The sequence below is a fragment of the Panthera onca genome, chromosome D4, assembly GCF_046562875.1.
Source record: "Panthera onca isolate mPanOnc1 chromosome D4, mPanOnc1 haplotype 2, whole genome shotgun sequence".
NCBI classification, from domain to species: Eukaryota; Metazoa; Chordata; class Mammalia; order Carnivora; family Felidae; genus Panthera; species Panthera onca.
Window position 1 is genome coordinate 7,852,204 of NC_138351.1, and position 13,645 is coordinate 7,865,848.

The window sequence follows — 13,645 nt, forward strand, 5'->3', positions numbered from 1 at the left end:
AAGGACCACGCACCACGGAAAAGGTGGTGCAGAGCTACAGGTGCTGGGAACAGAGCTGTGGGACACAGAGCAGAACCCATCCCACTCTGGGAGACAGTGGGAGAGGGGGAAAGGGAGAGAAGGAGAGGGAGAGAGAGAGGGAAGAAGAGAGAAAGAAAATGCAAAACCAACCAAACAAAAATAACGAACAAAAGGGTGCCTGGGTGGCTCAGTTGGTTAAGCATCGGACTTTGGCTCAGGTCACGATCTCCAGGTTCTTGAGTTCAAGCCCCACCTCAGGCTCTGTGCTGACAGCTAGGAGCCTGGAGCCTGCTTCACCTTCTGTGTCTCCCTCTCTCTCTGACCCTCCCCTGCTCATGTTCTGTCTCTCAAATATAAGAAATAAAACAAAAAAAAAATAAGTTTTTAAGAAAACAAACACGTATTCACCTTGAAAATGTAAAGGAAGGGCAATGAGTCATGTTTTCTTACTATCCATATCTAACTGCTATTAACTATTTGGTTTTCATCCCAACTTTTAAAAATGCACATAAATTTTAATAAAATTTGGATTGTATACAACATCCTATTGTGTAATTTGTTTTATTTTCCTATTTTACACCGTGTTAGAACATATCCACATGTCATTAAATGTTTCCAAGACAAGGTTTTTAATAGTTGTAGACTCATAGCTTAGGTGTATAACTTCCAGTGAGACTACTTATAATTTACCACCATTATAAAAGTAATGCTACCATGAACATCCTTGTACCTAAATCTTTGAACATATCTGATTATTTACGAGAAATTCCGAGAAGCAGAATTACAAAGTAGAGAGATCAGAACATGTTCCAAGTTGCCCCCCACCAAATTTGTTCCAAACTGAAAATGTATGAATGAGCCTGTTTTCCCACAACCTTGCCCGCGCTAGTCATATTACCTTAATCTGACAATTTAAACCATGAATATGAGATCACTGTTCCCATCCTGCTTGGTTCATGTCCCTTGAATCTTTTGACTATTCTGTTGCTCAGGACAACAGAATGGGGTAGCGGTTCTGCGCTCTTTTGCTCTTAATTGCCAGCGGTTTGGTAAAGGAAAAATGTAGAAATGTTAAGGGGGCGCCTGGGTGGCTCAGTTGGTTAAATGTCCGACTTTGGCTCAGGTCATGATCTCAAGGTTCCTGAGTTCAAGCCCTGCTTTGGGCTCTGTGCTGACAGCTCAGAGCCTGGAGCCTGCTTCAGATTCTATGTCTCCCTCTCTCTCTGCCCCTCCCTGCTTGTGCTCTCTCAAAAATAGATAAACATTTAAAAACATTTTTTTTTTAAATGTCCAGACCTGTGACACAGCTTCAAAAAGCAGCTGGGCTACGTGGTGAGCAGAGTGCTGAGGGTTGCAAATTATTTTCCTAGATTATCTGCAAAGCTGAGCTAGCACACAAAACAGCCCGACTGCAAAAATACCACTAGATGTTGACTGCCAAAACTGATACATATTTCAAACATCACATATTATACTAGTATATTCACACATGTATTTTTACCTCTTCTTCTGAAACCCGGTTTAACGCACGAGTCTTGGATTTGCTGCCTAATTTGGATCAACTTTCCATACATTCCTCCACAGACCCAAGTTTTAAGTGGTATTGATCATCAAGTGATTTATGTACCTTGTGCAAGTGCATTGCCAAGTATAGTATTATATGTTTAACTGTGAATGTTTTTCTTGGGAGAGAGTCCAAAGCTCTCATCATCTTTTCAAAGGAGCCTCAGAAGAGATTTAGAATTTTGATGCTGAGAAAATTCTAAGGGGTGATAAAGGCAACATCTACTGGGCCAGCAGGTAAATGAGCACCAAGGACAAGGTGTCAGATGATAGGGTAGGGGGGCTGCGGTATCCTCAAACGTATTAGCTTCAAATTAAATAGAGTAGCTGTCTCTTAGCTCCAGATCACTGTTGGTCTTGGGGCGGGGGGGTGGGGTACAGGGTCCACTGTTTTGTGATCTTAATTCTTTTCAGAGGAAGCCAGAAATCCAGATGCCTATGTGAAATCTTGCAAGTTTCAGATGCTCACACTAACTTAAAGTTGAACAGATAAACAATACATGGTACAACACACTGGCCTGCTGATTTGGCCCTCAGGCTGCAGGGCCTAAAAGAAGCCGGGCGTTTCCAAACACAATTAAATACATACATAAAAATAATTAAACGCTCTTTTTAGGCTGGTAATAAGCCAAGAACACCCAGGCCAGGAGATTCTAATGTGACTGGAGTTTGGCACTTGAAAAGTTCAAAAGCCAGATCTATAGCTGGGCACAGCAGATCCTGCCCCCTGCCCCCACCCAAGGCTAACATCCAGGGCTCCCCATAGATAAGCCCCAGGCTGTCGTAGTGGCAATGGGGAAAAATGTTCTGGAAAAGGACACGTCAAGATTCCTAACTGCGCGGTTACATAAAACCTGAGTTTTTTTAAGCAGACAATACTAGTGAGGGGCGGGCCACATTTTACCTATTGCCAGAACGAAGGTAAGTACGAGAGACTCTGGAATGCACTGAGAAGCTCACCACACCCACACAAATGACATTTCTGTAAGCCAAATTACTCTCCACCTCCAGCGGGAAGCCTGCTCTTCAGAGGGACCTTGCAAGAGAATGGCCACTAAGGGAGAAAGCATTTCCAAAGCCAACTGTGTCACAAGTTCAGATGTGAAAATGCCAGGCTGTTAAAATGCGGTGCAAACCCATAATGAAACGTTTCCCGCAGCATGCGGCTGTGAGTTTTCAAGGGCAGGTATGCAGAGGAGTAGAAGCCCAGCGGGGAAGGCAGAGAGACTCCGAGGGCAGCTGCCCAGGGTGGGTGGAGGGGGGGGCTAGGACGGCTGCAGGTGGGAAACAGATGAGTGAACTACCGAAAACAATTTCAAAACTGACAACCACATTTCGCCTGGGGACAATGGTTGACATTTCAGTGGCCAAATATGGTGTTTTGTTTTGTTTTGTTTTGTTTTTGTTTTACTCCTGTGTCCTGGATAGAGTGTTATTTATAGTATGTTTGAAAATGGCATCTTGCGGGGCACCTGGGTGGCTTAGGCGGTTGAGCGTCTGACTTCGGCTCAGATCATGATCTCACAGTTCGTTGAGTTCAAGCCCCACAATGGGCTCTCTGCTGTTGGGCCGGAGCCCGTTTCGTATCCTCTGTCCCCCCCTCTCTCCCTGCCCCTCCCCTGCTCACCCTCTCTCTCAAAAATAATAAATAAACATTAAAAAAAAAAAAAAAGAAAAAAGAAAATGGCATCTTCCTCACAAGACAACCCATGGCCGGCCAAATGAAGCTGTGAGCTATGGTGGACAGTGCCCTAGGTAGAGCAGTGGCACTTTGTGAGTAATGAAATATTCCCACTCAAGCCAATATATACTTTCCAAGTAAGCAGAGAGAGAGAGAGAGAGAGTGTGATGCGTGAGATACATCAAATGCATTTCAATTTTTTTCATAATTAGAAAAGCACAACTTAAGAGACAGCTCCTTAAATAATCACAGAGAACCATCAGTTTTCTCAAGGTACCTGTAATCATGCTGGATATAATTAACGGCAAAATGATGAGTTTCAGCATCCTCATTAGAATTTCCCCAGGAAAAGCAAAGTAGAACTTCTCCAGACTAGACAGCTTGCTGTATTCTCGAACCAAGACGCCGATGGCAATCCCTAAGAGAAACAAGATCAGAAAAAAGAAAAGAGGAATAGCATTGAGTTCTCCTGTATGCATTTCTATGGAAAAATACCCGCCAAAGACCCCCACATTTTAATGGCATGAAAAGTAGTTTAGATGATCTTCCATGAGTCTGTAAATTGAGTCTTAAAAAACAAACATTTTAATGAATAAAAAGTACACATTTATTCCGCAGTTCTGTAAAATATATTCTTCACTTGAAAGCTTTTGGTTTTCTCTCTTTCCTCCTTCAATTATATTTATTATAATGACAAAACGTCCCAAATCCTTCTGGGCAGGAAACGAAATTCATCATTTTACTCAACCCAATATAATTATTTTGTTTTTACACACTCCCCTTATTCTTGGTCCACTTTAGGTATTTTACATTTTATTTATTCGTTTGTTTTTTAAAGTAATCTCTTCCGCCAACCAGGGGCTCAAACTCATGACCCTGAGATCACGACTCACATGCTCTACTAACTCAGCCAGCGAGGCAGCTTAGGTGTCCTAGGTTTTATAGTTTACATACCAGTGTTCATTTTTCTCATTTCCTCATATATACTCTTCTCGTGGTAGTTTTTATGATACTCCTTGTTTATGCATCTTCTGTAATTTTAATAGCATAATGTTCTCTTGGTTTGATATATTCACACATTGTTGAACAAATGTGTTGTCTAAGGCTCTACCTTCTCTGAAAGCTTGCCTTCATAGGTGTCTATATGAATTCTTTTCTTGTGCTGGCTTTGGTAACTATGAATCACAAATTTCAAACGGTCCTAACATCTAACTGCCTCTTTCCCACTCCCACACTTTGCCCTTTCCCAACCCCTCATTTTTTATTTTTTTTACATTTATTATTATTTTTTAGCAATTTCTATGCCCAACATGGGGCTCGAACTCACAACCCTGAGATCAAGAGTCACCAGCTAGGAGCCCCATTCCCCTCCACCCCTCTCTTTTTTAAACCAAGAGATAAGATGGGCTGGGATGATTTGTACATCTCTTTTCCTCCATCCACCTTCTAGGGTGATATGTTAATTGGAAATAAAATGACAAAGGGCAGAAAGAGTCAAGGAGGAGATCACTGGATATGCTCCTTTACAAACTCAGATAATTAGTCTGTGAAAGTTTATAGTTGCGTGGGCACAGTTAACTCTAGGTCAATGAAAAGAGATGTGAATTATAATCAATACTAGTCTTCATTTAAATTCTGCTGTACTTCCCGCAGCGGTTAGCAGGCCAAATAAAATAACCCCACACGGAATATCTGCATGGCAACCTTATCGCTGGTTTAATTTTATTTTCCTACAAATTCCACCTCTGTCTTCATCTATTTTGTGCAAGCATTTCTGAATGTATTTCTGATCAGCCATTTTAAAATATTTTTGGAACAAACATACACAAACATTTCTCATATTACTGCCCAGACACACACACACACACACACACACACACACACACACACACACAACTTCAGTATCAACCCTCCTTGGTTCATATTTCAAAACCCAGGGCTAGAGACTCCTGAATAGTTAAGAATGCCAAGGATTCAAAATATTTTAAGCAAATTGAAAAAAACCTGTTGTGCTCACTTCCTACTTCATAAATTGCCTATGTTCCACTGTTCTATATGAAACCTACCTCTTTTACACTGTAAGGATACCCTGTAGGATCCAGTGTTTTTTTAAAAAAAAAACAAAAACAAAAACAAACAGACATTCTCTCTCATACTATTCAGGCTGTCTCCAGTAAATGTTTGGCTTGTATGTCAAAGAAGGCTCTGTATGTAAAAAGAAAGGAGATGTGTCTTGTGCTCAAAAAACAGCCACAGAAGCACTCTGTTGAATAGCAAAAGAACCCCATGAGCTCCAATTTTAGGGTTTATATTACTAGTGATTAACTGTGCCTCTAATCATTTCCACCTCAAATAAATGCGGGGAAATTAGAAAGGAATACACTTGCTGTTTTTCAGCCTTTATCCAGATGTGGGTTTTTATGGGAGAGATAAGAGTCCACAAAAAGCCATGTCAAAGCTGTCAGAGGTGATGATCACCACGAAAAGGTTACTATATTTAGTCATGAAAACTTTCTGTCAAGTATGTTCTTAAAGTTGAGTATCACAAATTCTAACTTCTTCCTTCCTCCCTCTCTCCCTTCCCTTCACCTTCCTTCCTTCCCTCCTTTTCTCTCTCCCTTCTCTTCCTTCCTTCCCTCTCTCCTTCTTTCCTCCTTCCCCTCTCCTTCCTTCCTTCCTTCCTTCCCCCCTCCTTTCCTTCCTTCCTTTTTCTTTCTTTCCTGAAAAAGGAGGGGACTATAAATACCACTCAAGACCTGGAGAAGCAGTTGAGAGATGAACCCTGGGCCAGAGATGTCACCCCGGGACCCTCAGGGGTAAGAAGTAGCTGGTGAAGAACCTCAGCCAGGAGCTACACCTTGTAAATGGGTATGTTTTATCTTGGTCTCAAAGCAGTCTGGAAAAACCGGATGCCTGGTAAGAAAAATCACTGTCAGAATTTCCAGGATCCAAGATGAGGTCAGGATATCACAGGGCACAATCCTTCTCTACCCTTATCCAGAGCCAGAATCTTGGACTGGATTCAAGAGCTCAGAGAGGTCTCCAAAGTCAAAGTCTGCCGAGAATAAGAGCCTACCTGGAGGTAGGTCAGACCCACCTGGCTGGGCAACTCCCAAACTACGGAAGGGGAAGGTCAAGAACGTCCTTGAATGGTAGGTATAGCTCTACCGAGGCCTTTGGCAGGGCCGACAAGGGAGCCCAAGGGTAGAACTGTCATCAGGACCTCTGCAGCCCCAGAAATTACCAGGAACTCATTCTTGGGCAGCTTCCCCTCACAAAGGCAAGAAGATCCCAAGCAAGTAGTGAGGCAGCTGGGGAGGAACACCATGTTAGAACAAAAGGTTCGAGTTCTGGCTCCACCAACTTACAAGCTGTGTAACTTGGGCCACAATTTTAACCTCTCCCCTCAGGGCAAAAGGCTTGGATGAGATGCCTTCAAGGTCCCTTCTAATGCTCAAGATGCTGTGATAATCTCTGAGCCTTGGTATCCTCAGCTTTAAAATGGGCTCATATGACCATTACATTAGCTCCTATAGCTGGCCGGGCCTTCCCCACTTTTTATGCTAAGTGCATCCGTAAAACAGGGATGGAAGAAACTAGGGGGGAAGACAATTAAGACCTCGGCTACCGGTTTCTTTTTCAAGTTCATGGCGTCTCAAAGAGCTGCCCGTCCAGTAGCCTACTGTGGAAGAAATGGGATGATTCTTTTCACTCTAAGCTTATACAAAATTATTGTTCATGAAATAATTCTAGAGGGGCGCCTGGGTGGCTCAGTCAGTTAAGCGTCCGACTTTGGCTCAGGTCATGTTCTCACGGTTTGTGGGTTCGAGCCCCAAGTCGGGCTCTGTGCTGGCAGCTCAAAGCCTGGAGCCTGCTTCAGATTCTGGGTCTCCCTCTCTCTCTGCCCCTCCCTCATTCACACTCTGTCTCTCTCCCTCTCTCTTAAAAAATAAACATTAAAAAAAATTTTTTAGAAAGAAATAATTCTAGAAATCAAAATAAAAGTCACACATAATGACTTATACCAACCTATCCTTCCCCTGGCCCCCATTTTCCAGGTTTTATCCAGCCTTCGTTTTTCTGCACACGTGGGTTTTTCTGTAGGTATGAAAATTAATTCAGGGAGAGCAGTTGAATGGCATTTGAGTCAGATTTATGAAAACAGCATTGTTCCTGTTTTTAGGGTATTTTCAGAGAAAAGAGATTAAAATCTTCTGTGGCTTTTTAATCAAAGCCCCAGAATAGTTCTCTGGTACACAGACTGATTTTGGCTTGATTAAATAAGAACTATTGGCAGAGGAAAAAATATTTTTAATTATCACTGAAATAGTTATCAGCCATGCCATCACGCTACACACCCTATTAGGGAAATTCGCAATACGCCTTCTTGCCCTTTGGGAGCTAATCTAAGATGAACGCTAACAACCAGAAAAGAAAAAGTATGGAATGAGTACAGTTATTAACAAATGACTATGTGCACACACTGAATAGATGCGAGGACGGTTTCTCTGTCTGTCCTTCCACTGAAATGTATCTGTACCCCTTTCTCATCTTCTTTGGAGCTGGGGCGCTCCATCAATGCGAGCTCTTTATGTGAACTTTGGCTCCACAGAGATGCCTCTGTAAGACTTTATTTTTAAACCCTTAAAAAAATGTATTTACTGCACAAGCCATATTATCACAGTTCTACTGGAAATAGTGAGTTCAGAAATTCACTCCCAATCTCACCAACTCAAATATATGCAAAGTGAAGCTGTTTTCATTTCTCGGTATACAATTAAGGTTAATCGTAACATAATGCCTAACAATTTCCGAGTACATGCTTTATGTCAGACTCTGTGCTAAGCCCTTCAAGTGAATTCTCATGTAATTTTTTTAAGTTTATTTATTTGAGAGAGAAAGTCAGTGAGCAGGGGAGGGGCAGAAAGAGAGGGAGAGACAAAGTCCCAAGCAGGCTCTGCGCTGCCAGCACAGAACCCGATGTGGGGCTCAAATCCCCGACCTAAGTCGAAACCAAGATTTGGACACTTAGCCAACTGAGCCACTCAGGCACCCCTATATCTTGTAATTTAAAAAAAAATTTTTTTAAATCTTTATTTTTGAGAGAGACAGTGTGTGAGCAGGGGAGGAGCAGAGAGAGAGGGAGACACAGAATCTGAAGCAGGCTCCAGGCTCTGAGCTGTCAGCACAGAGCCTGATGTGGGGCTTGAACTCACGAACTGTGAGATCATGACCTAATGGCTGTATAATGTCAGGGCTTGGGGGCAATTTTTTATTGAGAGAAAATTCATATAAAATTTATCATCTTTAAAATGTACAACTCAGGGGTTTTTAGTATATTCACAATGTTGGGCAACCATCACCACTATCTCATTCGAGAATATTTCCATGAGGCTTACCCACTAGCGGCCACTCTCCAACCCCCCTTCTCCCAGCCCCTGGCAACCACTAACCTCTTTCTGTGATCTGCCGTTTCTGGACATTCCCTATCAATGGAATCCTATAACATGAGGCTGTGATGGTTAGTCTTACGTGTTATCTTGGCCAGGCTGTAGAACTAGTCACTCAGGAAAACACCGATCTAGGTGTGGCTGGGAAGGTATTTTGCAGACGTGGCTAACACCTACAATTAGTTCACTTTAACTAAAGATAACCCTTGATAATCTAGGTGGTCCCGTCCCATCAGCTGAGGCTGATGAGCAAAAACAAGGAGAAGGATTTCTGCCTCAAGACAGCAGGTCCAACGCCCTGCCCCAGCTGCTGGCCGGCCCTCTGGATTCCAGACTTGCACAGAACCCACGGTTATGCGAGCCTATTCCTTAAAATAAGTCTCATGGAGGTATACGCAGGGGATCCTGTGTCTCAGGAGAACCCTGACTGATACCATGGCATGTGTGTCTGCATTCTTTCACTTAGTACATTTTCAAAGTTCATCTGTATTATACAGCACACAAGCAGTTTTGTTTTGTGTTTGGTATTTCTCCATTAACATTGTATCATAGGCAATTTCTCACGCTACACACCATCTGTTTTAAGCGCTGGATAATACCGCTTTGGAGGCACGTGCTTCTTGACCACTGCCCAACTGTTACACGTTTCAATTGCAGACAATTTTGTTGAATGTTAGTGACTTTTCCCGACAACCAAAGGGGACAAGCAGAAATTATGACACAAAGGCTTGAGTTACTGCACATTTTCAGGCTCAAGGGAGGAAAGTACATTAATTGCATTCTTTGTAGTATCTAAGTTCAAGAAAAAGCAAAAACAAGTATGCAGTTATTAATATCTAATTATATGCCAAGTACTGAGTGCAGAGGACCTGAGGGGGAGGAGTTAAGAAAAGAATACAACGTTGTTATTAATGCAAATGATAAACAGTTTCCTTCATGGATGGATCTGCCCCTGTCAACAGGAAATGTGGTCTGTGCTTTGTCAATAATGATGATAGTTTACACCGAATCATATCTCCCTATTTGTCCACCACCTACCATTAAGAATTCAGTCTGGCTCAGGGAGAAAGCTGATTTTGTTGAGGGTCCATAACAGCTTTTTCTGTAGGTCTCTATCCATTAAAGTATGTAATATCATTTGTTATGTGTTTGAAAATTTGACTTATGCAGTATGAGTCTGGATACAGTCTTTTGAAGCCTGCCTTTTCCTTCTGAGATGTTTTCACTCTATGTTTGAGACCTATTCATATTAACACAGGTACATCCATCCTAACTACGTGCTGTTTAGTACTCCATACCACACTATTTTGCTTTTGTTTTCTGTACCATTAAACTCTGCTCTTACCCAATGATTTTGTTCCATGTTTTTTAGAATTTTTTTTTTAGAAAATTTTTTAGAATTTTTGTTTTAGAATAGGTTTGTGAGTTGACTGCTTAGCACATTAGCATGTCTGTTTTCTATATATGCATGTAAGAATTTACATTTTCTTCTAAATTCTGTTTGTGTTCTCTAAGTTATTATATAGTAATAACTTGTTAGTTCTAAATGTCTTCCAATCGCTATTGTGATTTCTTCTTAGAACTGTAAATTATCTAAAAATATGCTCACAGGTATCCAAATATATGAGGATTTGGGGGCTTTTTAATATTCCTTCTTATCTCTGTGATGCATTCATTCTGACTGATTTTCTCGTACCTGCTTTCCAGCTTATCCATCTTGACATGGGTTGCACTTACTTGGTATTTCACTCATCCGCCAAGTTTCTAATTTCTGGAACTTACTGTATCCTCTTCAGAGTATCCTTCTATTTCCAAGTTTTTACTCAGCTATTTCTTTTTGCTTGTTTTGATTTTTTGTTATCTTTGTTTAATTTAAATCCAAGTTAGTTAACATAGTGTAATAATGGCTTCAGGAGTAGAATTTAGTGATTCATCACTTACATATAACACCCAGTGCTCATCCCAACAAGTACCCTCCTTAATGCCCATCATCCATTTAGCCCATCCCCCCACCCAACACCCTGCCAGCAACTCTCCGTTTGTTCTCTGTATTTAAGAGTCTTTTATGGTTTGTCTTCATCTGTTTCTTTTTAATTATTTAAAAACTTTAAAAAAAATGTTTGTTCTTTGAGCGAGCGAGAGAGAGAGCGAGCGCAGAAGAGGGCTAGAGAGGGAGACACAGAATCTGAAGCAGGTTCCAGGCCGTCAGCACAGAGCCCGAAGTGGGGCTCAAACTTATGAACTGCAAGATCATGACCCGAGCCGAAGTTGGATGCTTAACTGAGTCACCCAGGAGCCAGTCTCATTAATCATTTTAAACACACTTAGTATTATTTCAGATTGCTGTATTATCTCCAATATTTGGAATATGCATTCTCTTGCTTGTAGTGTGTATATTAACTTGTGTCATTTCCTTGTGCGATTTACAATTTTTGACTGTGGATTTCTCTTTTGGGGAGGGGGGGTGGCTTTCTTGGAGTAGGATACCTACTTCTCTTGGGGATTTGGAGTTTCAAGACCACTGGGACAGTTCTCCTATTAGTTTTTCAGTTTAGGAAGCGGCATTCTGTGGTGGTGTAAATTCAGATCACACACCCAGTTAAGTGTGCATTTTAATTTTTCATAGGTGCCCCTCTTTCCTGGTTACTCACAGCCATGGCCAGATGGCAAGCTTTCCTGAGGTTTTCCTAAACCACTGGGTAGAATTTTTCTGGTATTCTTTTCAAGCATAGGACTAATTTTTATTTTTATTAATGTTTTATTTTATATTTGAGAGAGAGAGAGAGAGAAAGAGAGAGAGAGAGAGAGGGAAAACGCATGCTAGCACAAGAGGGGCAGAGAGAGGGAGACAGAATCTGAAGCAGGCTCCAGGCGCTGAGCTGTCAACACGGAGCCCGACACAGGGCTAAAGTATAGGGCCAAATTTTGAGAATCCAGGCTTTACACAGAGGTCTGGTAAGACTCTAGCTCCTTCACTCATATGGTCCAAGATCATAGCTCTTTTTCCCATATGGACATAAAAATCCCTGTCTCCCATCATTAAGGCCTATAATTGGGTCTAGGCCTTGACATCACTACGTCACTGTTTTGTTTTTTTTTTACACTTATGGCTTTGAAATGTTTCCTTTTAATTGCTGTTACATGAGGATTTTCCTTGATTTCTTTTGAGTTTAGGTTTGGCTATATGTTGAAATGGAGAAGGGTGTTCTATTTCTGGGCCTGAGATGGCAGGGATTAATTCATACTAGCTCAACCACCATACTATTAGATGTTACAGTACCTCCAATTATTTATTCCTTTTCTTTCCAATATGTCCACTTTAAGATGGATAAGAGAGCTCATGAAGATGAAAGCTGAGAGTCCCACAGAATACAGGAAAGATCTTGCCGTACGAAAGCCCTGCTGTATTAAAACATTCACTGCTGTTCCAAGTACTGCCGTGAAACCTCACGGGATCAATTAGCCAACAATCATTGACAGGCCACCTAATTCCTGAAACACATTGGCCGAGAGGGAAACAGAGATGAGAGTAATGCATAATCAAAGGGCCTTTAATCTACATGATGAAATGAGGCATGTTAAATCATGTGAGACATCTTGAAGGAAGAAACTAATTCAGCACCAACTCTAGGAGGCAGGCTGTTGTCAGATGATCTGTGTTCAAACACCGGCCTCACCAATTAGCTGTGTGCTCTCGGGCCAAATACTTATCTCCCCCCCCTCCCCCCCTGCCCCGGTGCCTCTATTTTCTCATCTGTAACAACAGGTGTAATAAAATACCAACCCCATAAAGCCACTGATAGATTAAAAAATGAGACTATCTGTAAAGTGTTTACAATAAACAGTACATAGTAAGTACTCAGGCGATGTGAGCTATTCCCAGAGGCCATATACGCGTCGTAGGTTTTCTCGTGAAATCCTTAAAACAGTTATGGCTCTCACAGGGGAGTCATGGTCGCCGAGCTCGAAAGCAGTGGGGTCAGAGGTGGAGGGGAGAAATTCACATAAAATATGTGAAGTGTGATAAATTTACAAAGTTATTCCCTTAGACTATGATATTTATTTCAGTGGAAAATTACTTCCTTTTATTCTAACAAAAAATTTCAGGGTTAAAGCAATGACATACAAAGCCCCTAGGAGATGCACTAAATGTAAGTAAAGTATGTTCCTCTTGATACTTCTGGATATTCCTGCAATAAAAGTCTCAGGATCTCGGCACCAGAAGAAAAAGCATTTTTATTTATTTATTTAATTTTTTAATTTTTTAAAATGTTTATTTATTTTAGAGAGAGAGACAGAACGTGAGCAGGGGAGGGGCAGAGAGAGAGAGGGAGACCCAGAATCTGAAGCAGGCTCCAGGCTCCGAGCTGTCAGCACAGAGCCCGACGCGGGGCTCGAACTCAAAGACTCTGAGATCATGACCTGAGCCGAAGTTGGCCGCCCAACAGACTGAGCCACCTAGGCGTCTCCCCAAACCTTAATGTAAGTTCTGGTGATGCTCCAGATACTAATAATCAAATATGAGGTAGGGCTTCATAGAGACCGCAACATGGCAGCAAAATGCAGATCTTCTTGGAAAATTTTGCTTTGCGATTGATTCAAGAAACGCAGATATACAAATCATGTATCTGATAAGGGTCTAGTACCCAGAATGTATACATACAACTCTTAAAACTCAACAACTGAAAAATGGGCAAAGGATTTGAATAGACATTTCTCCAAAGAAGATACACAAATGGCTGCTAATCCCATAGAAAGAGGTTCAATATCGTTAGTTGTTAGAGAAATGTCCAATGGAAATTACAACGAGATGGGGGGGGGGGGCTCTTCAAAAAGCAAATGAACACAACAGAAAATGATGGGCTGACGAAGATGTGGAGAGATTGGAACGCTCCTACACTGTTGGCAGGTATGTATAACAGTGCCTCGA

The 13,645-nt window shown here is 41.7% G+C and overlaps 1 protein-coding gene across 1 annotated transcript in view; it reads right to left on the reverse strand.

Annotated features, from left to right (window-relative positions):
- The window catches only part of SLC1A1 (solute carrier family 1 member 1), an 82,327-nt gene that overhangs the window by 39,514 nt on the left and 29,168 nt on the right, over nucleotides 1-13,645 (reverse strand). The window contains exon 2 of the mRNA XM_060610175.3: nucleotides 3,543-3,683. Coding sequence (XP_060466158.1) covers nucleotides 3,543-3,683 — 141 coding nt within the window. The remainder of the gene's footprint in view (nucleotides 1-3,542; nucleotides 3,684-13,645) is intronic.